The 27,337-nt window shown below is 44.5% G+C and overlaps 5 protein-coding genes across 6 annotated transcripts; 2 read left to right on the forward strand and 3 right to left on the reverse strand.

Moving 5' to 3' along the window:
* The first annotated feature begins 285 nt into the window (after positions 1-285).
* On the forward strand, positions 286-1,573 carry LOC117861553 (umecyanin). The gene is made up of 2 exons (XM_034745124.2): positions 286-568; positions 907-1,573. Exons 1-2 carry the CDS (start codon positions 406-408, stop codon positions 1,281-1,283), a joined length of 540 nt encoding a protein of 179 aa, XP_034601015.1. The 5' UTR covers positions 286-405; the 3' UTR covers positions 1,284-1,573.
* Positions 1,574-5,037: 3,464 nt separating this feature from the next.
* LOC117861906 (uncharacterized) lies at positions 5,038-5,947 on the reverse strand. Its single transcript, XM_072294473.1, has one exon. It carries the CDS (start codon positions 5,767-5,769, stop codon positions 5,341-5,343), a length of 429 nt encoding a protein of 142 aa, XP_072150574.1. The 5' UTR covers positions 5,770-5,947; the 3' UTR covers positions 5,038-5,340.
* A 1,662-nt stretch (positions 5,948-7,609) lies between these two features.
* LOC117860797 (uncharacterized) lies at positions 7,610-15,669 on the reverse strand. Of its 2 annotated transcripts, none has more exons than XM_034744176.2 (19): positions 15,523-15,669; positions 14,502-15,000; positions 14,035-14,126; positions 13,008-13,172; positions 12,530-12,917; positions 12,322-12,440; positions 12,108-12,180; positions 11,821-12,032; positions 11,680-11,724; positions 11,521-11,602; positions 10,784-10,972; positions 10,180-10,283; positions 9,983-10,073; positions 9,592-9,723; positions 9,295-9,417; positions 8,810-8,980; positions 8,470-8,529; positions 8,189-8,383; positions 7,610-8,007 (listed from the first exon to the last, which is right to left on the reverse strand). In XM_034744176.2, exons 1-18 carry the CDS (start codon positions 15,597-15,599, stop codon positions 8,249-8,251), a joined length of 2,757 nt encoding a protein of 918 aa, XP_034600067.1. In that variant the 5' UTR covers positions 15,600-15,669; the 3' UTR covers positions 7,610-8,007; positions 8,189-8,248. The 2 variants fall into 2 exon arrangements, with proteins under 2 accessions (XP_034600067.1, XP_034600068.1); XM_034744177.2 differs by having other exon boundaries at positions 15,535-15,614.
* Positions 15,670-16,894: 1,225 nt separating this feature from the next.
* LOC117861218 (probable bifunctional riboflavin biosynthesis protein RIBA 1, chloroplastic) lies at positions 16,895-20,862 on the reverse strand. The gene is made up of 7 exons (XM_034744740.2): positions 20,594-20,862; positions 19,595-19,949; positions 19,305-19,526; positions 18,748-19,073; positions 18,184-18,313; positions 17,486-17,782; positions 16,895-17,412 (listed from the first exon to the last, which is right to left on the reverse strand). Exons 1-7 carry the CDS (start codon positions 20,632-20,634, stop codon positions 17,143-17,145), a joined length of 1,641 nt encoding a protein of 546 aa, XP_034600631.1. The 5' UTR covers positions 20,635-20,862; the 3' UTR covers positions 16,895-17,142.
* A 1,254-nt stretch (positions 20,863-22,116) lies between these two features.
* Positions 22,117-27,007, forward strand: LOC117860831 (dicarboxylate transporter 2.1, chloroplastic). The gene is made up of 4 exons (XM_034744217.2): positions 22,117-22,980; positions 24,918-25,231; positions 25,641-26,089; positions 26,546-27,007. Exons 1-4 carry the CDS (start codon positions 22,195-22,197, stop codon positions 26,659-26,661), a joined length of 1,665 nt encoding a protein of 554 aa, XP_034600108.1. The 5' UTR covers positions 22,117-22,194; the 3' UTR covers positions 26,662-27,007.
* Positions 27,008-27,337: the final 330 nt, after the last annotated feature.

The following is a 27,337-nucleotide window of genomic DNA, read 5'->3' on the forward strand; positions in this document are numbered from 1 at the left end:
ACAAAATCTTTGTAGGATTGGAGATAAAATACTAGTTATAACATAGCATGAAGATCAACAAGAAATCTTTGAATGAGTAGCGTGCATACAAATTCAACGCGAGCTATTTTCCACACCTGCGATTGGTGATGATGGGGAGCGACAATTTCAACCCATGAAACAACGAAGCTGGGGGAGGAGCCCAAGCGTGGACCAACGACTACTCCTTTTATCCTGCAGCCGCGCCGCGTCTTTCCGATAGCTTAATTCCATGAGAACCATGTGGTGTGGCTCTATAAAAGGGGACTCCGGCAACCTGCCCTGCCCACCCAACCATCGAGTGCAAGTGTGCAACCCAGTCACAAGACATCACTAAAAGCTACCTGCTTCGTTTCGTGGGCAAGCTCCTCTGCTCCAGCCTCTTCCATGGCGTCCCGTTCCGCTTTGATCGCGCTGCTCGTCGTCGTCAGCTGCGCCGCCGCGGCCTCGGCGGCCACCTACAACGTCGGTGAGACGCAGGGGTGGAGCCTAGGCGTCGACTACAGCACCTGGGTTACTGGCAAGAACTTCTCGGTCGGAGACAAGCTAGGTGCGTACTCTGTCCTCGGCAAGCTGCTATTTACTCGCTCGGCCTCGTGCTTGCTCTTCTCGTCTGAAATCACACACTTCACCGTTAACTTGTTCATCATGTAATGAAGAGATAATTACACTGAAAAAAAAAGCATCCATGGCATCTCTTTTTGGAATGGCAAGGTGATTGATAATTCAATGGATTTTTCAAGTAACATTTCTTCTCTGTTTGCTAAGCACTCTCGAAACCTGCAGTGACAAATAGCAAAGCCGTTTCTTCACTTTTTAGAAGTAATCGTGGGGAATTGTGTACTGGGTTTTTAATCCAATCGTTTTTTTTCCCGTCCCCTCCTGCAGTGTTCACCTACGCCACCGGGAACCACGACGTGCTGGTGGTCTCCAAGAGCGACTACGATGCCTGCAACAAAGGCAACGCCCTGAGTACCCAAACCGACGGCCCGACCACCATCACCCTCGACTCCGCCGGCGACCACTACTACATCTGCGGCATCGGCACCCACTGCAGCGGCGGCATGAAGCTCGCCGTCAACGTCGGCTCCGGCTCCGGCTCCGGCGGCGCCCCCACCCCCTCGACGCCGTCCACACCCGGCACCCCCACGACCCCCGGCACCCCCAGCACCCCGGCCCCCGGGAACGCCGCGTCCGCACGCTACACGGCCGCGCCCGCTCTCGCCGTGGCCGCCGGCGTGCTCCTCAAGCTCGCCCTGTTCTGATGATCACCACCACCGCCGCCGAGACGCACGGCGCGGCCTGGCTATTTTGCGTGGCCAGGGTAGAGGCAGTGCAGGACTATTCTTGAGCTTTGTTTTCTGATCAGCCGGGCATGTACCTACTGTTGATGCTTTGCTGTTTCGCTTGTTGTTCATTTGCGAGTGTAGTAGTTGGTGTCTTGTAATAATTTCATTGTTTTCCTCTCCATGGATATATCTGCATGACTTTGTCCCAATAATGTTTGCTTTTAACACGTGTTAAATTAACGTGCAATCTTTTTTTCGAAAGATAATTAAGGTGCAATCTAGTCCAACTTGCTCTTAGTGCAAGCTGAGCTTTCTTTTCGCCGGAGAAAAAGGCCCCAAAAGCTTGTTATTCTTGAATTCTTTTTTGAAAAGATATTCTTGAATCTTGACTTGATCAAAAGTTTGCTTCTAGAAGCTTAAAGCTGGAGCTCAAACCAAACCAGCGCAAAGTAACAGTGTCACAATAGGGACCTAGTTCAAAGAACGTAAAAGGTTAGTCATGCTGAGCAAAGCAGTAGGTGCCAATAATCTACATGTTGGACTTTGGTTAGTTCTAGGGCGAGAGTGATTCGGGCGGTTGGGTTAGGTAACAATGACGGGACTAAGGCTATAGAGGAAACGGATTTGGAAGGATGCGCGGAAAAACAATGCCGAGGACGACAGTGATCTCGTTTGGAGGGTACGTGTCGTTACAAGTCCTTCCTTCAATTCCCAAAGTGTTACAGAAGCAAAGGAGCCAGAAGCACGGAAGTGCCCTGCTCTACTGTGCGGAAGTGAAAGACGTGAAGGTTACAAAAGCCTCTACCTTTTCAAGGACGACCGTTAAAAAGACCCTAAGCCTCGAAGTCTAGTGACTTCATCCGCGGTTGTTCGTGCTATGGGGTTAACTGCTCCCTGCGAAATTTCTCTGAATCTGTCCTCGGCCGTTGGAACTCCAAGTCAACACCTGCTCCGGCCCGTGCGAATCTGACGGTTCGCAGCATGTGACCAGCTGCAACGGAGCAGGTATACGAAATCATGCGTCTTTGAATAGAAAAGCATGGAGGTGAAGGGTTTTTCAAGTTTCCTTCACATCTCCGGTGGTAGGTGGAGAGTAAGGCCATTCTCAGTCCAAAAGTGCCACGTCATCTAACAACCAGTAACTTGATGAATGAAACTAAGTCTCTCAATGCAAATTTTATTTCACGATTTCATATGTTAGCGTATCATTTAAATCTTTCATCCAAGTGACTAATGGGAGTTGATGCATGTGTGGACATGAAACTCAAATCCTCTCAATGCAGTTTCATTCTAGTTTCATGGCTCTAGGTAACCGTGTACACCTAGTTTCATCCCCATGAAACTCAATTCTTCTCTTTCTTTTTAAATTACATGTCATGTCATCACTTTTACCTATGTAGCATGTCATTTAATGAGAATGAAACTCATGTGACACTTGAGAATGACCTAAGGAAGGCACTATCAGGTGTCTCAGCCTCTCACAAGTCTCTTCTACGTATCTTTTTTCTTTGCGAGAGCATCATTAGTCTCAGCGAAAAGGATGATGGGCCAGCACAAACTAGGAATATCCTATCCGCCCGCTCGCTACCGAAGAGGCCCAAATCCAATGCATGCATCCTCAATGCTTAACCTATCTGGCCCATGGGCTACAAATGATAAACGCACGTTGGGGTGAACTTGCTGGTGACCATAATAATTATCAACATCAAGATTATGTGATCTGGTTATACGTCTATATAATCTTGATTAAGGGCATTGACTCAATCTATGCCTCTACGATTTATATGCGCCGTTTGATCCATCGTCTAAATTTTAATAGGCTAAATTTAGCTCATCTGGATCCAGGGCAACTAAAGACCTCCCAGCTAAGTTTAGCCCTTTAACTAATTTCAACTTGCTAAACCAGCTAAACCCAAGTAGAAGTGTTTAAAGATAGTTCTACCCCTCCACAGTCTCGGTAAAAATCCCCACTACAATTAATGAAGGGTCGTATGGTAACTTATTTTTAACTAGTATTTAGCTAGTGGATCTAAACACTCCTTGCTAAAATTTAGCTACCTAAAACTAAACTTTAGAACAGGACCTAAGATTCCTACGTTACTTATTAGAGCCACAATTTTGACATCCTTGCTACTGACCCCACGATTCTGCCATTAAGACAAAATCTTATATAATCTAGAGCGATGACAATCTCAAACAAACAGAATATTAAACCCACAATTCTGACAACTTTTCTGCTAACCCCACGATTCTGCCATTAAGGTCACCATCAGATATTTTGACAACCTTTCTGCTGACCCCACGATTCTGCCATTAAGGACATGATCGGATAAGTTATTTGAAAGTGAAGGGAAAGCTAAATCTCACCCGAGAGAAATAGAATCCTTTCTTACCTAAATTTTTCTTCACCCTCATCTCCCTTTCTTCTCCAACTCCGGTGAGATTCCAGCAAGGTTAGGGGTTCGAGGGTTGTCGGGGTGGGGCTGCTCACCGCCGGCCTTTAGAGGGAGGGCCGGCGGTGGCAGGCTAGCCCGGCGGAGGTGGTGGGCGTGGGGGCGCCGCCGGCCGGGTAGCGGAGGATGGCAGTTGGACGGTGCTGGAGCGGGGGTGTCGATGGTGACGGTGGCGGCGGGAGGGGCAGGAGGCGACCAGCGCGGGCGGGCTAGGGTCCGCCGGAGGGGGGAGGGTCTGGGCGGCAGGTGACGGAGGGGTGGAGGAGGAGGAAGGGAGGGGGGAGGGGCGAAGAAGAGGGTGAGGGGAGGAGATAAGGGAGAGAGAGAAAAGGACCGGTCGGCACGGAGCTCTGGCGAACCTAGCCCACCTGCACCGGAGGGGTGGGGGAGGGCCTGGGCGGTGGAGGGTGGGGAGGAAGAAGAAGAGGGTGGGAGGGGAGGAAGAAGAGGGTGGGGAAGGAGATAAGGGAGGAGGAGGGATTTAAGCCGTCAATTTTAAATCCAATAGCTCAACAACTCGTGTAAGAAGAGTCTCTACCTCACGTGGGTAAGCTATAAACACTCTGAGTAAAAGGGCCCGCGTTTAAGCTACATCCTGAAACTTCAAGCATCCTCCTCCCACCAGTGCACAAGCCGCAAGTGATTCGGTCCCGCACGCAAGCCGCAAACGTAGAGAAAAACAAAACAGCCAGGAGGGATCCCGGCAAATCTGATGATCACACGATCCGCACCCCAACCAAAGTTCAACCAGGAAATTCTGCCAGCTAGCCAGCATCATTCTTCCGAGCATCAATTCCAAGTTTCCAACGGCACAACAAACAATTTCTTCATGAATTGTCGGAAACCACCCAAGGGCCGGGTGGTTTCCGACGCGCCACGGCGCAGCCACCGTCGCCATCACGGGCGTCGCGGTTCCGCCGCACGACGACACCGGGGGCGTGGCATGCGGCCACGCGCCCTCGCCGCCCCCGCCGTGTGGCGGCCACCTACCCCCACCACCGCCACCCCGCTTGCTTTCCGCTCCAGTCCTCCACTACAGGCGCTCTTCCAGTCTCCTCCACTCCTTTCCGGAGCTCCCCCCTTCCCCCATGGTGCTCCCCAGCTGGCCACCAACGTCACGGTGAAACCTCCCGTCACCGATCACTCGCCGAGGGGAATAAGAAATTCATCGGAAAAAAGTGCTAGAACAGAAGAACATGCGCGCAGATCTGGAGATCCGGAGCTCCAGATCTGCACGAACAAGCACGGATCAGGAGAGATCAAATACGCTAGAGTACTAAATAACACAATAACAATACTAGTGAGCAGATCTGTAGAAAGAATGCGCTACAAAAGAAACGCGGCAATTATACAATGGCAACCCACATCACTGTCTCATCAACTCTCAATCCCTATCTCCCCTCTCACACGCACGCACGCACGGACGCTAGATCAGATCTGACGAGCCCTAGACTAAAACCCCGAATGGAATGAGCAAACCCAAAACGAAGACGAACAATAAATAGCGGTAGGCGGCGCGACGTCGAGCGGAGGCGGCGGCGGCGGCGGCCATGTCATGTCACACCGGATCGGCGGCCATCTCAGAAGAAGGCCGCGGCGGCTGCCACGGCGGCGGCGGCCAGGGCGAAGGCGGGGGCGACGCTGGACGCGGCGCTAGGCGGGGTTGGGGAGGCCGGGGCCTCGGCCGGCGGCTGGGTGATCGAGCCCGGCGCCGGCGCCGGCGGCGACTGCGGGTGCTCCGGGGCAGGGGCCGAGGCCTTGGGCGAAGGAGCGGGGGCGGTCTGGGTCGGGGAGGGCGCGGGGGCGGAGGACGTGGGAGGCGTCGCCGGGGCCTGCGCGGGAGGTGACGCCGGGGCCGGCGCCGGGGCCTTGGGAGGCGGCGGCGGCGGCGGTGGGGTCGCCGGGGGCTGCGCCCGGGGCGCCGGCGTCGGGGACGCGCCCGGGGCCTGCGCCGTCGCGACGGCGAAGAGGACGGCCATGGCCACGGCCACGATGTGGGTGCGCGCCATGGGGAGGCGGGAGAAAGGTGACGGTTGCTGTGGCGGCGGCGAAGTGATCTAGGGTTTGAGGTGGTGGGGTTTGGCTTTCGCAAGTGGGGGAGGCGGCCGCTTGGAAGTGTGCGAAGGGGATATAAAAAGGGTGGGATACGCGGCAGGAAGAAATAGTATACTGCTGTACTGTATTAAAGAACGAGATTAGGGCAGCATAACCATGGCGGATTAGCGCTTAATAACGCTGTATCGTACAATGTCGGTGGCCCGTGAGACGATCCTGGCCGTCGGATGGGGATCCAGCGGCGTACGAAAAAAATTCTCTTTCCTCGCCTCGTATTTCCTAAAAGTCAAATGCGTATGGCATGAGATACAATCCTTCTTCATCATAAAGTAAGCGAGATAAGGTCGGTTGTGAGCTGGCTTCCAATAGGCCTGGTCCCATTTAATTTCGGCACAACTTTCAAAGTGGAAAATGAATCCATAATTTTCTAGAAAAATTAAATACTAGTAGTATGTTTGGCAAGAAACACCGACAAATTTGGCGGGCCAGGCCAGGCCAGTCCGTGACGCAACTACGCGCGTTTGGTAGCTTTCCCAAATCCCTTGGCTACCGCGTGCATGCCTGTTGCCTCGTTATTGGCTTATTGCTCATGCTCGTTCGATGAAACCTCCGATTTGGGTTCGTGCACAGCTGTGATCAGTTGATCACTGATTTACATCTCCTAACCGCCACAGATTTGATTTCCCGTTTAAGAAAAAAAAATCGAATATTCAGCTTAGAGTACACGCTACCACTTTGCTAAAGCATGTGTGATGTGAGATGCCCTGTAAATTTCCTCGCGCCACGTTGCGGTCGGTCGGTCGGTCATGGGGTTCATCCGCTTTTTCAAAAGTAAAGGAAAATTTTGCTCCGTCCTTGTTATAATTGCTATCGGGTTTCCTCTGCTCTTTGTATTCTTCTTGACTTATTGTGTCCCACCTCTTATGAAAATTGTGTACCCTTGGGAAATTCAGACGGAAACCATGTAGGCTTTCTTAAGCATCAAGCCCTCAAGGAGCGCTACAATGGATTAGTACGGCCTAAGGGGTATTCAAATTAAGACATCGAGGTTCAACATTGACTGGACCAGAGGAGTGTAGGTCACGTTCTGTGATGCTTCTACAGCACAATTCGGAGACGTAGCTGTTACAGGGTAATGTCTTCAAATCACGTACGTGTCGAAAGCATGAGACGACCAAAGGCATCGACGTCAAATTCGTAACACCATAGACAATACGGAGGCGTATTTACAGGGTGATGCGATGAACGAAAAAGACGAAATTGAGTGGGACTTGACGTGTAAAAGACTACCACTATCTCCATATCTTGCTCATTGCAGAGCAACGCTGGTCATGCTTCTGATGCGCTCTGGATCCCATAGTTAATATACAAAAGTTTAGTACATTTATACATTAGCTTATCCAAACAGAGGATTAAAATTTAGTATACGTGCAAAAGCATTAGCCAGTGGGGAGGAGCTAATAAGCGCTAATGGCTTGTGAAAAGATAAAAAGGGGAGAGAGAAAAGGAGGTGAGTGATTTTCCATGGACTTTACCTCTATCCATTATTTACCTCTATCCATTAGTTATATTTCCAAACAAGAGTGCCAATAGGTGGAAGTGCTAAATTTTAGATGGGCTAAACTTTAACAATAGCATATCCAAACAGGCCCTATGACCTTTAGCTGAGACATTCACCTGCCACAAATGTCCCGGGTTTAACATAAAATGCCCGTAAGCCACCACTCAAGCGTGTGATATATGAAGGCTGTAAAACTCGGCCATCAACACCAGTTCACTAAACACGGGATTGGGTAAAGGAAAAGCAGGCGGGCAATTCCCTTTGATTTTGAAAACAAGGTTACCAGTTTTCGTCTTTTCCCAGTGGAGGGTACATGTACATGAGAAAAAACGTGGTGGTCATCTATCAGCTAGATATACAAACCTCTATCAAAATCTACCCTAAAAAGACACTGTCCAAGAGAACCTTGGACATTCATCCTCTACTATGTTGAAGGGGCCCGGAGCGCCCATGTATGCTCTGGAGTATGGATACAGCCTACAAAAGTGCAGCTCTTGGAAGGATCTTCCTTCAGTTTCTCGATGCAACAATTGGTTATTTGCATAGCCTTGCAAGTCCTGTTTGCAGAAGTAAGTCATTCAAAGAAACTCTTAAATGAAATAAAACCTCTCGGACGCCTTGTTCTGAAACACTGTAAAAAAAACAATCATGATTAAGACAGTAACCAAATAATTTAGATGAAAAATATATATATAGGTATTGACGTGCATGATGTCTATGCTTGAGGTGTTTCCATATTAGAGCTAAATAAACATGAGGCAACACGTGTACATAGAAAACGAGAAAGGAAGGCAGCAGCCATATGTACTTACAGTTTACAGGAAAGATCGTAAGCTAAGGAGTATAATCATGTCCATCTGTACATGGCCAGCTTATTTCACTGGTTCGGTTCTCGAACCTACTGTCTCCAATAAATCTTCGCTGCTGCCTTCAGCAACTTCCATTTCCTTCACCTTTTCAAGCTGCCTGAGGAGATCTAACCTATCGGGAGCATATGTGGATGGGATCTACACAATTACAAATACACAAATATAAATTGTTATATAACAAATTGCAACAACATGGAGGAACCATGGGATCATAAACTAAATACCATTGAAGGCACATATTTCTGGATGAAGGCCAACATAGCAGCATGACCAACTGCCGTAACCTGGGACAAAAAAGCAATTGTCACGACTCTCTAACAGCAAAAACATTCAAACTCATGCTATTTCACAGGTCAGAGTATATGATTGATGTCATTCTTGGACACAGAATAGAATACTTGATCATGGAAATTTGGACACCAATAATAATCTAGGTTGTCCGTAGTCCACATGGATAAGGTAAATAACATGATTACTCCACCCAAATAAAATGAAACAATCAACTGGGCCTATAAATCCTCTACTTGTTTAAGAAGCAGAAATACGAGCACAAGAAAGACTCACAGGCAAAAGCATGAGTATTCCTATAGGAACAACAGACGCCAAATCCGTCAGGGTTCTTTGAAGGGCCTGCTTTTCCTTTTGAGTTAGTTCATCCCCAATAAGAGCTCTTCTTAGCAAACCCATAGCGGCTCCTGTATCAATTGCTAAGAGTTGCGTCCCTTGCAACACAGTCTGCACAAAAAATAGGGATAAGGAATGAGAGGCATTTTTATAACTTGTATAATGTAACTAACTATAATTGTCATGAGCTCCATTGGGTGGCAAAAAAGGCTTTATGATAGAGCTATTTCAATTATTTAATCTGCTACTACAACCATTAACAATGATACCATGAGTGTCATCAAGAGTCATTATCATGAGCCACAACAGAAGAAGAAAAGCTTGTAAAGCTGATAAATAAATGAGCAATGATTTCAAACTTTTCTCATGGAATACGCTACATGTGTTTCTTACTGCTACCGGATCTTGAGTTTAGATGGCCATACCGTTGTAGTCTCCTTGACCTTCTCCACTGATTTAGTTATAACATTTTCTTTCTTGGTAGTCTGACCGGAAGGCACTGATGCAACAGAAGATGGCGCAGTTGTTTCGTTTGTGACACCCATCTCCTGGAAAACAGGACTTGATTGAATAGACAATTCTTCCAAAAAGAAAAGAATTCATACACAGTGAAACCAGCCATTATAACATTTACAGAATCGCTGATAAGCCCTGTTCCAAGTGTTCGCTCAAATACTGAAGAGCCAGTAATTTGCTACATCAAAACCATGAAACAAGCATACCTCATCCTTTAGAGCATCATCTGCACTCTTCTGCACTCGTTTTTCTAACTCAATCAGCTCACGCTTCAACTGTTCAAAGCGGAGGATATCATTTGATTCCATGTCTTTCTTCTCCGCATTGGCAACAGTTCCCTTCAGCAAGAAAAAGAATGGATCATCTTGTCAGATTAGAAATATGCTGCAAAAAGACATCCTATGAGATAAAACTAGATGGTATTCATTCGTCAATAGTTTTCTTCTGAAGATCAGAATTAATTTTCAGTAATTAATTAGAATCACGATCAGAGCTGTTCACTAATCAAGGATGCATTTTGTAAATCCCTTCAATGCTAAATGTTGGGGTGTTCTTAAATGCACAAAACGAACTTAACATACAGTACAGCATCCATACATCCTGATCTGCAACTTGAAGAGCTGGCTCAACATTCTTTCCCGAAGGCCGACCAAAGAAGTCCCAAAACGGACGGCGTTTATTATCCACCCTGACAAGAGAAACAGAAAAATGAGCAGGTCTATTCACTACCCTGAAATCACAGAAGCTATCACAAACATGTATGAATTAGGCAAATGATTACAAGAGAATATTACCTGCTTCCTGATTTTTGTGGTGCTGCGATATCATTGGTCCTGCTACCTGTCTTTCCACGTCCTTCCTCTCCGGTGGGAGATAGTGGTCCACTACTTGCATCGGCCTAATTAACCATAAAAAAAGCACATTTACCATGGTTGTAAACCAATTCTAGGACCAACTGTACAATCAACTATACAGTTTGGGGTGTAATGTTGCGAACTGAATATACATGTAATGATCTTAGATCATTGTGGCGCACACACCATTGGGAGGATTGAGAAATTAGGGTTAAGATGAAGATGGCAAACCTCGTTCTAATTGCTTAATTGAAAAGAGATGTAACTGGTGCAATGACTAACCAATGGAACTAAAAGATCCAATCTTAGTTAAGATAACAGCAGAAACAAATTTATGCAAACATGTGCCACAGTAATCCGAGTTCTTGTTCACAGGTGCCGGTTCCTGATGCACTGCCCATGACAGGTGGAGTGCACTGGAAAGCCATAAAAGGAACTCTCGGTACAATGTGATCACAGGCTCATATTAACACGTGGATATCCTTTCTTAGAAGCAACACGCATGAGTAAGGCACTGAAATAAAAGAAAACCAAGAAAGCTCACCTCCAGATATTCTGCTTTTGCTCGAAAGGATGCCTCAAGAAACTCAGCTTCTTTCTTCAGTCTTCTTATCATTTCAAGATCAGAACATGCAGCCTTTAGGTCCTCCTTACCAGAGTTGGAACTGGAAACATGCAATTCTTGAAGCAACTTTTCTAACTTGACCAAAGCTTCTTCAACACTTTCAAGTGACTGCAATGATCAAAACCAATTTCAACAACACTTTAACAACTAGAGAAAGCATCTATTTCAGAGGCAATTATCATAAATTCATCAAAAACTTAAGCCCACAAAATATGCAAAATGGATTTAATTCCCAAATGAAGTCCATCCACCATATATGCAATTGATCATCTTTTTACTTGGCAAGATCTTCCAATACATCTAAGGGACCATACAATAGTGCTATTCAAGAAAAATAGCGTACAATAGTGCCACCTCAACCGTCTATGACATCAGCAAAATCAAGGTGAGCATACTTTTGTTGTCTTTTAGATAAGGGATTGCCATCTTAGGGGTTTGCAGGGTACATGGAGTCCACACTGTAAGGTCTCTAATTTTTTGTGGAGGCATAGACAATGTACAAAGAAACAACATTTTATATTTACCATCGACACCTTTGAGCATACACATGTCAAACACAGTAAGAATTATATCAATGGTGAACAACTGAACATACTTTTGTTCACTAAACACGTGAAAATAGACAAGCAATTCTAAAAACATTCCACAGTAAATACCTTGTCAAAGGAAGCTAACTCTGTCCCGGTATCCAATTCTTCTTCAGGTTCTGGCAAGCCTCGGTCTTTTGATATATTATTCCTACAACATGTTTAGGAAACAAGTAAATCTACTGAATGGTAGAGAATAAATAATGCCAGCTCCTGCTTAATTCTTACTTTGATGTGTCAAGCTCCTTCATGCAGTCACTCAACATGGCATGTCTACATTTTTGATTGCGCATTACAAAATTAATCAGACATATTCATATCAGCAAACAAGTGCAAGATAATCATCATCCTGACTGAGTATTAACATACCCCTTAGACAGGAATTTTGCTGCCTTCACATTTGAAGGGTCCTCAAGCCATGAGCTGTACTTTATAAAACTAGTCATCCAATAAGAGCACACATTTAAGACTCTTGATATTACTTCTCCTTTAGACACTTCTTGTCTACCTTCAGTATCAGTTGTTGCACTTGGAACATCACCATAGTAAAAAGGAAGCCACTCGAGCTCTTCACAGACTACCTGAATGTGAGAAAGACATGTGAACACTGAATGCTGAGTAGCATTAAAAGCTCAGTACATTGCCTGCACACTGACCTCCACATACAGCTGATATGAACTAATCGAGGACAACTGTGGATAATATAATACACTCCCACCAATAAGATACCTGAATTATTGTAAGCTCATTAAGCAGCACAGTGAATCATATTCATATGTGGGCAATAAATCAGGTATGTTAAAGCTTCTTATCAACTGAAACATCATTTAATTGAAAAGGTGCAAAAATCTACATTCACAACGATCATACCTTACAATGCCATTAACTGAATCATCCAAATCAGTAAGTCCATTGGAAGACAAATACCCTTGCGTGCTTCTGCCTAAAGCAATGAAAAAACCAAATATCGCAAGATCCTTTTCCAGAACCTGCAATGAGGAATAAATAACTATTTCAAATTTGGAGCAAAGGAAGAGATTAGTATGACTATATGAAAAGATCATTTTTTATTTTTAACCTCAATACTTTCACTTGTTGTCAGTCTTGACCATATCTTTTCACGATCAAGAGCCCGGAGTAACTGTTTCTGAACCAGATCAATCCAAAATGATATCTCAAGTCCATGATCATTAGTAAGTTTAGGAACAGCAGCACGAGGACCAAAAGTATGTAAAAATTCTCTCTGAAGGCCAATATCTTTTGTCAAGTTATATGCTTTACTTAGAGGGACAAACTCGAGAAGCATATCCATGAATCGACCAATAATATCAGGTACCATTGAAGAGAATTGCTGACAAGAAACTTTTGTTGATCCAAGCTTTGTTATTGCAGCAAGACAGATCAAACCTAGCATAAGCAGAGCAAGGTCACTTTTGCTAGTATTCATTGGCTCGCCTTCACAGCATCTGAGAGTAAACAAGATAAAATATCCATGAGTCTTGTACCATTTACTGGCCGTGAGCATGTTATAGTCTAAAAGAATACATGAAACTTACATTGCTGTTGCAGAGTTAAATAGTGGATCACTTTCAAAAATATTTACAAACTGTCTCACCACCAAAGGATTTTGATCGGATGAATACCATTCGTATAATGTAGATTCCCTCTTAGACAACTCATTCTTGATAACACTCTCTAGGGGGTTGAGCAGGCGGGACAAACTGCAATCAAATAAAATGTCACTGAATAGACACCCAAGAAAAGCTCTATGGAACAAATCATACACAATACTGAGGATAAATCCAATGTCACTTGAACACGCTACAGGTAAGAATAATCATATGAAGAAGATAGATATTCATCTTTATATGCAGCTAGCCACCTACCAACCAAAATATAAATGGATTATGAAAAGAACACACATTTTAGTTGGCATCGTTACAAATAAAATTATCCATAATGGTTAGCTTTGGCAGAAATTTGCATTTTAAGTTAGCACATGCAAGACATTTAAAAACTCTTAGGCACCAAGACCTTCATATTAATGATTGTAATTTAATATCATTCCACCTAACCACATATTTTCTTTATACTCTTGTCATTAATACTTGGGTTATGTGAGTATGCCAGTTTGGTAACTGAAAATTGCCAAACTACTTCTGAATCAATGAATTGCAGATACAATTTAGCACTATAGGCCTCAGCAGTAACTTTGTTTCTTGCTGAGAGCAAATTTCCAATTAGAATCCAAACTTGATCCGAAACCAATCAACCAACAAATGAAAAGTTACACTTAAAACTTTTATTTTGGATGCATTTCAAAACAGGGCCAGAAAGTAATAGTGTTTCCAAGCTCTGATCGAAAACATTCGATATTCGATACGCCACACGGCACACGAGAAAGGCATACTTAAATCTTATATACTAATATAATTTTAGATGGAAAGGAACTTATAAAATAGAAATTTGCTCCCAGCAAACTTCAATGCAAGGGATATTATTATGTATTTAGAAACAAATGAATATGAAAACAACTTTTAAGCAATACGACATGAAGGCAAAGGAGAAAGCTAGAAGGTAGACCTCCTTTGAACAAATACATTAATGTCTCTATCTCTGCCATTCCCGCGAGATGAAACATCGATAACTGCTTGCAACAATGAGTCTACAGCAGCCTGCAAACATCTTCTGTAAGATTTCAGTGAATAGAAAAAAATATATCTCACATGAACTTTGGATCCTTTAGGTTGTATATTGAAGATTTCGTGTACCCACTCATAGCAAAAGCAAGTTCAGTTGTGGTGCTTAACTCTAAGCTGGTTACAACTAGCAGCATCTTAACACATGACTAAAAACTAAGAGAAACCTGTGTTTCTTTTAAGGAACAATGGAAACCTAACCTTTACTTTTCATGCCTTTGATAATGTGTCATTGACTCATTGTAGTACCAAAATTTTCAGAATGACGAGATAAAAATGACTGCAATATTCCTACGTTTCTTCACATGAAGAACAGGGGTAAATGTACATCAGCAAGGTTCAGTACTCTACCTGGTAAGATAGTGATTTTATCCATGCATTGTTGTCAACACCCAGCCATGTCTTCGGAAACCAAGAGCTCTTAGATGACTTGCTGTGCTCTATAAAAGCCAATTCAATAGACCTCGCAGCATCATGTATTGACTGCACAAGCCCATTGCTTATATCTTCACTTTGAAATGCTTTATTCAATTTCAACCTTATTTCCTCCATGCTGCTTGCCGAGTCAACTTGCGGAGCTCCATTAACAGATACACTGTTTCCATCATCATCAGAAGCCAAAGGAATAAGGTGAACTATCCTTCTAGTTCTCTGGAAGATTCCCTTTTGCCTCCGAAACTCCAACCATCTAGCGCTGTGAATGGTCCTGTCGCATTCTGGCGTTGAGCTCCTCAAGTGGCACTTTCTCTTCGAAATCCGGGGATGGAATTTTTGACTCTTCAGATCAACGATGCTTCTGCATACAAATCTGAACCCATATACTTTATCCAGAGTGTAAACCTTAGATGTGCTGCAAACACAAACCATTTGAAACATAAATAATCTGAACCTGAAACAATGCAAATGAATTTAACTACCAATAGAGAAGATAATCGTATTACTCCCATCAACTAGTCCAACTAATCCAAGTCAGAGGCAAAGCAAGACTATCTAGGACAACAGTCCCTAATTACAAGTGAGAGCAAATCGGTGTATATTGAGTCACGTCATTCACAGATAACAGTCTCAATGTATCAAACAGAGAAATCTAGCAGAGAATCCCAACTCCCGATACCCCCAAGTCCGCTTCAAGGGATTCCCAGTATGGCAGCTCCTGTGTCTGAGACCGAAATGCTACACGGTGAATGGCCAAACCAATCAACGGACTACACATTGCCACGGTTTTCCGCCGCCAATTGGCACGGCCAATTGGACCAACCTCTCGATCACAACCAACACATTCGCGCGATTCGTCCGCCCACGGGCAAACGGCGAAACGCCGAATCGTGGCGCCGGACAACAGCATCAGCGGTAGGAAAGCGGCCGGACCAACCTGGCGGCGCACCTCGGCTCGGCTCCGGCGCCGAGGGGGAGCTGGCGCGGCTGCGACGCCACGGCGGTCGTCGACATCGGGCGGCGGTGGGGCCGCCGCGGGGGGGGAGGGGGGCGGCGGGGGCGGGGGCGGGGGCGGGGGCGTGACGACAAGCGACAGCAGGGCGGGGTGGAGAGGGATAGGGTTTACATGAGGAGGGAAGCTAGCGGTGGGGAGGAGCGCGCTGACGAGGAGGAAGGGGAGGCGATCAGGCGAGGGCCCCGGAAACGATAGGCGCTGGAGGAGGCCACCGGTGCCTTTGCCGGGACGCTTCACGGGGACCAGACCATTTCGCGTCTTTCCCCTTTTCTCTCTCTTTTTCCTATTTTTTTGTTGTTGCCCGACTACACAATTCTCTTTTGGCATCCCGGTCCGCCCGTCCCCTGTTTCTCTCTTTACCTCTGGTGTACTGGTTTCATCTTCTTCTCTGGCAGTTTGCACTTGGCAGTTGACATCGGTAACGGGCTCGCTCCATTATTGCCGTGACGGTGACTCCAGCTACAGTTGTAGAAGAACAATCTCGTAGCATCCTTTCATCAGCGTATGTTCCAGAGAGAGATCGTAATTTGAGTGCGAATACTGTACTGTGGCGTGCCTGAATTCTGTGGCTTGCGCGTGAGCACGTGCCGTATTGTGTGCGCATGTTTGTTTTTATGCGTGAAGCAAAGCTCTGTTTCTCTAGGTGATTCTGTTCGACAACTCTCTCATCAGCCCACTTGTCAACAGTGGAACTTGCAGCCTTCTTCCTGGTAACGAATACATCGGTTATACTATTATGTACTCAATACATATGCTTATAATGTCCAGTTCTCCATGTTTGAGTTCACTTCTGAAAGAGAGTCAATCTACCCTCTGGATATAATGCCGAATCAATCAACCCTGACATAACACAGAGGATAAATGTTGAACGGAAAATGTTCATGCCGTTTTAGTGGTAATTTGATACCGGGTGCATCACATCGGATGTTCGGATGCTAATTAGAAGGACTAAACATGAGCTAATTACAAAACTAATTGCACAGATGGAGTCTAATTCGCGAGACGAATCTATTAAGCCTAATTAATCCATCATTAGCAAATGGTTACTGTAGCACCACATTATCAAATCATGGACTAATTAGGCTTAATAGATTCGTCTCGCGAATTAGACTCCATCTGTACAATTAATTTTATAAAACTAATTAGCATACGTTTAATACTCCTAATTAGTATCCAAACATCCGATACGATATGTGCTAAACTTCAGGAGGTGTTTCCCCTTAGTCGTCGAACTTCCTTTCAGAAGAACACCACAGTATAGTGCACGATGTCACTACGCTCATACAAACGTCCAAAAGCTGAATATGTCAACTCTATCCAAAATAAAAGCATCAAAGTATCGAAGAGAGCGTATCCTCTGTTTTCCTAGCGAATCATCGGACACGAATTCCTCGGACCGCAAGAATACTTTGGGCACCAACAACGCCGACATGACTTGTGAGAACTGAGAAGCATATAACCAAAACTTGAGCAGCAGGAACAAACAAAAGCATATAACCTCTGTTTTCTATTTACTGCAAGAAGAAACACGGCCATATGGAGTTACGCTTCTGGAGTTTGCTCTTGTCTGCCCTCCTCTTTCGCGCTACCATCAGTCATGCCACTGCCACTTGTATGACTGCTAGGGCGGTTTCCATAAACATGCCCCATCTTTAGTCGCTTTGCTTCCATATAGCGCCGATTCTCATTGGTTATGGGTGTAAGCAACGGTACTCTGCCCAGGACACTTAAACCATAACCCTTGAGTCCAGTGTACTTCGCAGGGTTGTTAGTCATCAGCCGCATGGTCCTGACACCAAGATCGCGCAGTATCTACAGAGGAGAGAGAGAGTAATCAGTACTAGTCGGAAGCTAGCTGAAAACAGTTCAAATAAACTTTCTTTACCTGTGCACCTATACCATACTCCCGGGAGTCAGCAGGCAGACCTAGCTCCAAGTTAGCCTCAACAGTATCCCGCCCATCATCCTGTAAGTTGTATGCCCGAAGCTTGTGACCCAGCCCAATGCCCCTACCTTCATGACCACGAAGATAAACTACTACACCCCGGCCAGTTTTCTCAATCATGGTCATTGCCAGAGCAAGTTGATTCCCACAATCGCATCTTGCCGACCCAAATATGTCCCCAGTTAGGCACTCCGAATGCACTCTTACTAAGATATCCTGGCCATCGCCAACATCACCCTGCATATGAGTGAAACAGATCATTCTAAAACTCCAAGCATAGTGCTAAAGGGGAAAAAAGACCAGGCAACTTGAACAAGCACTAGAGTCGAAAACACAGGAAATCTTTTGGGTTGTCTGCAAGACCAGAAATTCAGATCTTTGGCTGATATAATGGATGTAGCTAGCAAAATTGTCTAGTCACGCTGAACTACATTTAGTTAGTTTCAATGTGATGCATTTGGGCGCAGCATTTTACACCCTTCGGCATTGGGTGCTGTTTTACTTTTATACATCATGCAATGAAGTCTTTGTTTTTCATAGTTTGTAAGCTGTCCATGCAAAATTGCAACTTTTTAAAACTGATGTTCTAGTGGTAGCCATCATTCTACTGAACATAACATTTACTGAGGCATGCATACCTTCACCATGGCAATGTGTTCCATCCCATCAATAAGAGATCTATAGCAATAGGATGTAAATGATCCCCATTGTAACTGCAAAGGTGTGACACAAACACATTCTACCAATCTGTCTCTCTTCCTCCTATATCTGTGAATGGGAATTATTCGAAGCTTAGATTTATGACGCAAGGAGGGTATCATAAAACATTACGGGAACATTATGCATCTAAAAGTATAATCACGCATCAATTGCATCTTTTACTTTCCAAAATAAAAACGAAAAACAAAAGCTTTTGCAGCTAAATAAAACACATATTTAACATACACATATGAAATACCCATAAAAATTTAATGTTTTACTTACAATATGTCATAAAACTTTTAGGATTTAGTATATAATAATTGTGTAATCCAATCAAGCAAGAATTTACATCCTTGGAAACAAAGAACTACCACTTAAATTATAGGTCGTTTGGCTTTTCTAGGTTCATAGATATTATTATGCATCTAGATGCATAATAATATCTATGAACCATAAAAAGCCAAAACGACCTACAATTTGGAACGGAGGGAGTAGCTAACCTTATCAGATCTGCAATTGATATTATCTTCAGGTTCTCCCTCTTAGCAAATTGTTGCAGTTTCGGTAGCAAAGCCATGGAGCCATCATCATCATCAACAATTTCACAAAGAACTGCAACAGGAGGTAACCCAGCCAACATGGCAAGGTCCACTGATGCTTCAGTATGCCCAGCCCTTTTTAGCACACCACCTTCTCTATATTTAAGAGGAAAAATATGTCCTGGACGGTTGAAGTCCTCAGGTTTTGAATTAGGAGATGCAAGCGCTAGTATTGTGTTTGCCCGGTCCTTAGCTGAAACCCCAGTTGTTGTTCCCTCTTTGGCATCCTAAAATACATATGTTCAGCAGGGAAAGGTTATAGACAGAAGGATAAAGTACAAAATGGAATAAAGGAGGATCATTGTTATGCGTGAAATGTTTCAGCACAAAGCGTGATACCTTAGTTTATTCTTCCCGAAGTACAAGCAGCACAGCTTGAACTCTTTTATTGTTAATACGAATTTGTGTGAATGTCCTTTTTCTATAAAAAGAAGTGCTGAAAAGGGGAAAACTCTTACCACTGAAACAGTGAAGGCAGTCCGCAGTTTCTCTTCATTTTCCTTTGTTGTCACCATAAGAGGAAGTTGTAGCCTTTCCAGATCCTCTTCTTTCATGCTGACACAAACAATCCCAGTGCCATGCCTCACTATAAAAGCCATAGCCTCAGGTGTGACCTTTGATGCTGCCATTATAAGATCACCTTCATTTTCTCTGTTTTCATCATCGACAACAATGACGTACTGCGACATAAAACTCAGTTAGAAATTCATAAATACTACCAAACACAATTTTCGCACAAAGGGAGTACTTTTCCTTGACGAATGTCCTCAATAGCTTCAGGTATAGATGAGAAACCCTCTGTAGGGAAGTCAAGGTCAAGCTCATCATCATCAGCAGAAAATCCATCAACAACAGGAGCCATATCAGCTGCAATGGTCCCAAGTGCAACAGCATCTGCTTGAACTGCATTAGATGGATTGACCTTCCCATTTATAATAACATTCTCTGATGAATCACCCCCAGCATAAGATACATGAAGGTTTCTGAATCGGAGGGCATTTTCCAAGCGAATGGATCTGATTGTCCTTAAATTGTTTAATGTAGCACTCAGCAGAATCGAAGTATCACAAAGCAACCCAGAAGTCCTGTGCTGACCATGGATGCTGTTCAACCAAGCACATAGAATGTGAGTTATGAAACGAGCACATAGAATGTGAAGATAACATAACAAAAAATTTGGACAACAAATAAAAATGAATGAGGGAATTATTTTTCTTCACCCAAGTTCAAGGAGCGTTTAATCAAGTAAGGGAAACAAAACAACAAGCAAGCTATGTATCCATGGGCTTCCTACTTCACTCATCTGGTTCTATTTGGCTTTGGATCAGTTCATCAGCAATATATATTTAAGAAAACATTGTTTTACAGATCAAGGTCTCTGATTCAATCCAAGGGAGTACCCATCTTTTGCACCCAAGGCATATGATGGTAGGAAGACGATTCAAGATGCAACAAGACACCATCCTAAATGGGGCTATTCTTCGAGCCTGACAGACCCTAAAAACCCATGCTATAATAAAACATAACTAATACTGGATACAGGACACCTAACTCGTTCCAAACACAGTACCAAAGTTCACTTCCGTACACGCAGGCTCACTGTTCAGAAATGATTTTCGGTGATACCCCTAAGAAGATTTTGCTCCTTCTTCTCTTAACTACATTTTCCGGAAGCGACTCCATCGTCCCACGCACGACCACGCCGTTTCAATGCAGATTAAACAAGTCGGCTGGGTTGAGAGCTCACCGTGCGCACCACGCCGAGGACGGCGGCGCGATTGAGGCCATTTTCTCACGAGCGATACCTCCGGTCCGCCGCGAAATTCGGCACCGGCCGCCGGGGATTCGAGGCTAGACGAGCCGCGGCGGCTTGCGAAGCTCCCCTCTCGCTGCGCCGGTTGGGGGGTAGGGAAAGGACCAGAAGGTTGGACGGATGGAGACGTCGCTCGGGAGGCGGTAGATAGGGATCGAAGGGATGAACTGATGACTGTACAGAGCAGAAGCGCCGTGGCGAGCTCTGGCCGTGTGTGTGACCGGAGCTGACGGTGCCGATTAATCTGCCTGGGCCTTGAGGGCAGTGGATACCACTGGGCCGGAAGGAAGGGCTGTCTCTGTGCAGCCAAGGTTTGGCCCATGAAATAGAAATCATGCCCGTTTTCGTTAGGGATGCTTCATGAAAAGTGACTCAGCATTAGCTCAGCCAATCATGTACTAGTACTAGTGTACTAAAAAAGTTCATTAGCTCAACCAAAAGTCAGTCTAAAAGAAATGCTTTTTAGACTGAAGATGAAATGCATACAAACCAGTGCGCACCCACGCCATAGCGTAGAGTTAGGTATAAGGGCGTGTTTGATACTGGATACTAAACATAGCAGTGTTACATCGGATGTTCGGATGCTAATTAACCGATGTTCGGATGTTAATCAGGAGGACTAAATATGAGCTAATTATAAACTAATTGCAGAACCCTATGCTAATTCGCGAGGCAAATTTATTAAGCCTAATTAATCCATCGTTAGCAAATGGTTACTGTAGCACCACATTGTCAAATCATGGACTAATTAGGCTTAATAGATTTGTCTCGCGAATTAAACTCCATCTGTGCAATTAGTTTTGTAATTAGTCTATATTTAATACTCCTAATTAGCATCCAAACATCCGATGTGATAGGTGCTAAATTTTAATAGGTGTATCCAAACAGCCCTTAAGGAATGCATGCCACACAAACCTTATCTTTCTTTTTTTTTGAAACTTCGCACAAACCTTATCAGACGTCATGTATAAAGCTGCGATCCCGTAGCGACACCTAAGGATCCCAAGCTCTACTCTGTTCTGTTTAGTTTCTCCTAAAATCCTAACTTTAGCACTATACAAAAAGAAGATTTTCTATCATATCAAACTTGCGGTACATGCATGGAGTACTGAATGTAGACGAAATCAAAAACTAATTGCACAGTTTTATTGACTTTGCGAGATGAATCTTTTAAGCCTAATTAGTCAATATTTGGACAATAATTCACAAATACAAACGAAATGCTACAGTTGCGCTACCGTAATTTTGTTGGGCAACTAAACAAGGCCTCTCACTGCCTTTGTGAATTGTGATGATCGGTGAAGAGAAAGGGACCCAATTTGCAGCCGAGAAGCATTCACGCAGAGAAGCTGACAATATGGCCCCACTTTCGCAGCTGGACAGTAGCGCCACCTGTCAGTAACACCCTGACAGATCACGCCTCCCCGCTTGATAAAACCAAAACACCTATTAGCTGTTGCTCTCCGACGGCTGCAGGCCAGTAGCGCCCATTCGACCGCCGCCTCTCGCTCGGCCGCTCGCCGCCGCCGCCGCCAATGGAGAGCCTCCGGCTCGCCGTCTCCCACCGCCCGGCTCTCCCACTCCCTATTCCCCATGGCCACCTCCGGCGCGGCCATCTCCAGCTCCAGCCGTCGCCCAATTCTCTCTCCCTCTCGCTCCCCATCTCTCCCCACCTCACCCTCTTCCCCACCACTCGCCGCCACCTCCCTCCGATCCTCGCCTCCGCGTCAGCCTCTGCGGTCGCGAAACCTAGCCCGGACCCGAAGCCCGCGGCGGCGGCGGGCGGCGCGAAGCCGCTGCCCCTCCTCATCTCGCTCGCCGCCGGCCTCGCCGTCCGCTTCCTCGTGCCGCGCCCCGCCGAGGTGACCCCACAGGCGTGGCAGCTCCTCTCCATCTTCCTCTCCACCATCGCGGGGCTCGTCCTCGGCCCGCTGCCCGTCGGCGCGTGGGCGTTCCTCGGCCTCACCGCCACCGTCGCCACGCGCACGCTCCCCTTCACCGCCGCGTTCGGGGCCTTCACCAACGAGGTCATCTGGCTCATCGTCATCTCCTTCTTCTTCGCGCGCGGATTCGTCAAGACCGGCCTCGGCGACCGCGTCGCCACCTACTTCGTGAAATGGCTGGGGCGCAGCACGCTGGGTCTGTCCTACGGGCTTGCCATCAGCGAGGCGTTCATCGCGCCGGCCATGCCCAGCACCACGGCAAGGGCAGGAGGGGTTTTCCTTCCCATCGTCAAGTCGCTGTCTCTCGCGTCGGGCAGCAAGCCGAACGACCCATCGGCAAAGAAGCTGGGCTCCTACCTTGTGCAATCGCAGTTACAGGTAACGAACGATGAGATTGATGTTGCAGATGCCTGCAGGCTGTGGTTTAATAGTAAGATGTTACAGATGAATACCCCTGTTACATCACAGATACAATTTGGCTCGAAGGTTTCTAAATTTTGCTCCAGATGGGTGAAGCTGGCATGTGCTTAGATCTAGAAGCATGCATTTTGCGTTATCCTACTGGACTGAGCGAATAAAATTGGTCTCTATGCGTTACTGCTGATGTGCATTAACTGTTTCAGATGCTACTAGGCTTAATAAAATTTATCTTGGGCGCTCAGGATGAATTTATCACGTAGATGTGCATTAACTTTTGTAGATGCTACATAGAAGGGGCTTGGTAATGAAAACTCTGCTCCTAAGATATTTCAATGTTTTGTAGGAATATCCAGTGTTGCTAATCACCACTAAACTGAAAAGGCGCGTTTGTTCTTGGGTGTATAATAAAGAGTGCATTCTAGGTCATAATAGATTGATTCTTGCTTGCATATTTGTAGTGGTAATAAGTCATTCGACTCGGGACCTTGTAACATTGTTGTGAATTGTCTTTTATAGTTTGCAAATCCCTGCTAGTCTCATGAACAGCTGCCTGTTTTGGACAGGGGCAAGTACATATCTTGATACCTGTGGGGTGTAATATCTTTTTTCCCCCTCAAAACATGTGGATTCATAAGCTCCACAACCCACTGGGTGGATCTAGCGTTGATTTAATGGGCTTTTAGTTTTTAGTGCTTGTACTAATTGCATTAAAGACCAATGGCTATGTGTATTTAGGAGATATTATGTATCAGGAAAATTAGAGTCTCATTTTGGACATTTCAACTTTTTCACCATAAAAGGAAATGTCACGCACACAACATTATATTGGTGTTTATATGCGGAAACTGAATTTCCTCCCTTGGATCCATGAATGGCCCAAGTGAGAGGTGGGAATCACTCCATTTTTCTGTCCACCTTTTTAATTGAACTGAATCTAATTGGCTTAAATGAGCCCATTAGGGATGAGAAAACTCCCACCTCCCACACAGTTCACTCAGGTTAACCAAGGGATCGTGGATCATTCTACATAAGATTGTGTTATAAAGCATTAGAGCCTATCTCATAGATGATATCCCCTGAGGTGATATGGAGGTGAAGAAACCCGTAGGAGTCACTGTCAGTGCATCCTTGGTTGCTTTGGGAATGCTGGAAAACATATGGTGGGCAATTTAAGCGTGGTCTTAAAGATGCGGAATGCTGTAAGAAATAAATATGGAGAGATCCGGGAAGTGTTAAAGTGTTCTTTCTAGTGACCAGCATTGTTTTCTAGTTATTAGCCACTTGAAAAAAATTTCACCTAGCTTATTTAGTAGTAGTACCTCCTCCCTCCTTTTTTCTTTTTATAAGGAATGCATGTGAATTGTTTGTTTCTCTTGTTTACCCTCATCTATCATTCCTTCATCTTCCAGTATATAAGTAACTCTCTTGCTGGCTAGTTTCTCTCCCGTTTTTTCAATATATTTTTCTTGTTTTTCTCGTGATTTATGAGCTTCGATGTTTGTGCGCACTCAATCTAAATAAGCATTCTGATTTGAATGAAGAGTTTACCTCTTGAAAGGAGAATTTTGGTGTGTTATGATGCCATAATTTATCAAAGTAGCAGAGATATGCATATGTTAGTGCAGACTGATTTTGGGTACATATGTTTTTTCTTTCCTTTGGTATAGTTCAAATCTCCAACTGGAAATGGGAAGTAAATCTCAAGCTGCTGATCTTCTGTTTCACTGAACAGAAATAACAAATTGCACTTAATTAGGAAATGCTGCCTCTTAAATATTTCTGTGCAAATGGGTGCTCTGTAGTTTGACTAGTTATGTTTTCACTTAATCATTAAGCTCATTTAAAATTGACCAATGGCATTAATATGTCCGTTTCTGTTGCTTGACACTTGACAGGCTTCTAGCAACTCCAGTGCTCTCTTCTTGACAGCAGCTGCGCAGAACCTTCTGTGTCTGAAGTTAGCAGAGGAGCTTGGTGTTAAGATTGCAAACCCATGGGTAACTTGGTTAAAGGTTGCTAGTTTGCCAGCAATTGTTGGGCTTTTAGTGACTCCTTATTTGTTATACAAAATATTTCCCCCTGAAATAAAGGACACTCCTGATGCCCCAGCATTAGCTGCTCAGAAACTAAAGAACATGGGCCCAGTAACAAGAAATGAATGGGTCATGATTGGTACAATGATTCTTGCAGTCTCACTATGGATTTTTGGGTAAGATTTTTCTTTTAGGAGGATTCTTCCATGAATTGACTTGCAATCTCAAGTTAAACTTTTATGAACTCAATTTTCTTTAAATTATATTCGTTACACTGTTCCGTGGATTGCACACATATACACAGTAGAAGTACCTTTCTTGATTGGTGCCTGTTGAATTACTCGTTGTGAACCATGTTCACACGCAGCACTGTTCAGCACGCTATTGGTGTATTCAGTATTGTTCTGTGTAGTGTTTTCCCCTGAAAGGTTCCTTTATCAGTCTTTAGCGGTGAGTTCCACTCAGGGTTGTGTATATGTTTAAAATATTTATCTTTTCTTTAGTCAATTATCAATATGTTTCAAATGTAATCAGTTTCCCCTTTGCTTAGATGGGGTGAAGCTTATTCTGATCCTAATGGTGCAGGGAAGCTATTGGCGTATCGAGTGTTGTTGCTGCAATGATTGGACTCTCAATTCTTCTCCTGCTTGGAGTGCTGAACTGGGAGGATTGTTTGAATGAGAAGTCTGCATGGGACACCTTAGCTTGGTTTGCTATTCTAGTTGGCTTGGCTGGGCAACTTACCAGCGTGGGGATTGTGTCATGGATGTCAAATTGTGTTGCCAATGTTCTCCAGTCCTTCTCATTGAGTTGGCCTGCAGCATTTGGTGTTCTTCAGGCCTCGTACTTCTTTATTCACTATTTGTTTGCAAGCCAGACAGCGCATGTTGGAGCTTTGTTCTCGGCATTTCTTGCCATGCATTTAGCAGCCGGTGTACCAGGTCAACTGGCAGCGCTTGCTTTGACATACAACGCAAATCTCTTTGGTGCACTCACTCACTATAGTAGTGGGCAAGCTGCAGTATACTATGGAGGTAACTTTTCTCTTCCACCTCATCTTCAACACAATTTTCCATGTTTGCTAGAAATCCACCATGTTGGTTTGGTACATATTTCTGCACAGCTTTCAATGTAGTTGCATTTTTCAAACTGATTAGCCTCCATCTGGTATGCAATGTTTAGAGCACATTTTGACATATCATTTGTTTCCATTTTATCTCTTCAATTTACTAAATCTTTCTTTAGCATCAATTCTATTTATTAGGTATGGCAAGTATATTTGACTATGAAACTACTCCCATACCTTGTTCAGAACAAAACCATGGTTCAATGGAGCCTTGTAATGAAATGAAACCACAAGATAAGCTGATGTGCATACAAACATATGTAGACAACCCTTTGTTTCATTTTACTACTATTAGGTTATTCATTAGGGGCTTTGAGTTAAATATTTATTTTCTACTGAGTAACCTGATGTTTTCCTTGTGCAGCGGGATATGTTGACCTTCCTGACGTATTCAAGCTGGGTTTTACAACAGCCGCACTCAATGCTGTAATCTGGGGAGTTGTTGGTGCATTCTGGTGGAAATTTTTGGGGCTTTATTAAGTCTCGGAGCAGTGTTATTTCATGAAAATTTCACCTTACTAAACCAGTAAATCATGATCCATTGGAGGGGCGTCATTTTTTCTTCTGAGGCGCTTGATGACGCATAATAATAGAGTGATGTCCATCTTAGAAGTTTTTGGCCTTGCTACATTTGCACAAAATAATCAACCCAGAAAGCAGATGCGTTTCGGAAGGTGATTAATACCCATCTTATATCTCCTTGATGTACTATCATATCCCCCACAGGGGAATTAATGGCATGTGTTTTGGTGCCTCAAATCTTGTGTTTTGAGATTGATTCTCCCCACGAAGGGAATTAAGTGCGTGAACGAGTGATGATGCCTCATATCTTGTCTTTTGAAGCTGCGACAGTCTGCTTCACTGTATGCCCTCGCTGCATATATGAAGCAGTCTCAGGTTCGGAGGGCATCGTGTCCAGGACCAGATTACTGTTTTCCCTGGAACGATTGTACAAAATCTCCTCTGGAACTGTAGTCGGTACAGCTGATAAATGAGCATGTGTCAATGCTTCGCATTTGATACCATGACTTGACGGAGGATTAACATTAAGTACAAAAGCTTTCGGTGAAAGAACGAAGCAACCATGTAGGCTTCTCGATAAGAGCTTGACGTGCCACAACTTGACTTGCCTAACCCGCCCTCAACGAACTACAGT

The sequence above is a fragment of the Setaria viridis genome, chromosome 6, assembly GCF_005286985.2.
Source record: "Setaria viridis chromosome 6, Setaria_viridis_v4.0, whole genome shotgun sequence".
Lineage (NCBI taxonomy): Eukaryota > Viridiplantae > Streptophyta > Magnoliopsida > Poales > Poaceae > Setaria > Setaria viridis.

Coding starts and splice junctions, on each gene's coding strand:
- LOC117860831 (XM_034744217.2), top strand. CDS start 22,195: ATGGAGAGCCTCCGGCTCGCCGTCTCCCACCGCCCGGCTCTCCCACTC. Junction 22,981..24,917: donor TTGTGCAATCGCAGTTACAG/GTAACGAACGAT, acceptor GACACTTGACAG/GCTTCTAGCAACTCCAGTGC. Junction 25,232..25,640: donor GTCTCACTATGGATTTTTGG/GTAAGATTTTTC, acceptor CTAATGGTGCAG/GGAAGCTATTGGCGTATCGA.
- LOC117861218 (XM_034744740.2), bottom strand. CDS start 20,634: ATGGCCTCAATCGCGCCGCCGTCCTCGGCGTGGTGCGCACG. Junction 19,074..19,304: donor CTGCCTTCACTGTTTCAGTG/GTAAGAGTTTTC, acceptor TATGTATTTTAG/GATGCCAAAGAGGGAACAAC. Junction 17,783..18,183: donor AACACATTGCCATGGTGAAG/GTATGCATGCCT, acceptor ACTCATATGCAG/GGTGATGTTGGCGATGGCCA.
- LOC117861906 (XM_072294473.1), bottom strand. CDS start 5,769: ATGGCGCGCACCCACATCGTGGCCGTGGCCATGGCCGTCCTCTTCGCC.
- LOC117861553 (XM_034745124.2), top strand. CDS start 406: ATGGCGTCCCGTTCCGCTTTGATCGCGCTGCTCGTCGTCGTCAGCTGC. Junction 569..906: donor CTCGGTCGGAGACAAGCTAG/GTGCGTACTCTG, acceptor CCCCTCCTGCAG/TGTTCACCTACGCCACCGGG.
- LOC117860797 (XM_034744176.2), bottom strand. CDS start 15,599: ATGTCGACGACCGCCGTGGCGTCGCAGCCGCGCCAGCTCCCCCTCGGC. Junction 9,418..9,591: donor ATGATGCTCTAAAGGATGAG/GTATGCTTGTTT, acceptor CCTGTTTTCCAG/GAGATGGGTGTCACAAACGA. Junction 8,384..8,469: donor AGAAATATGTGCCTTCAATG/GTATTTAGTTTA, acceptor GTAATTGTGTAG/ATCCCATCCACATATGCTCC.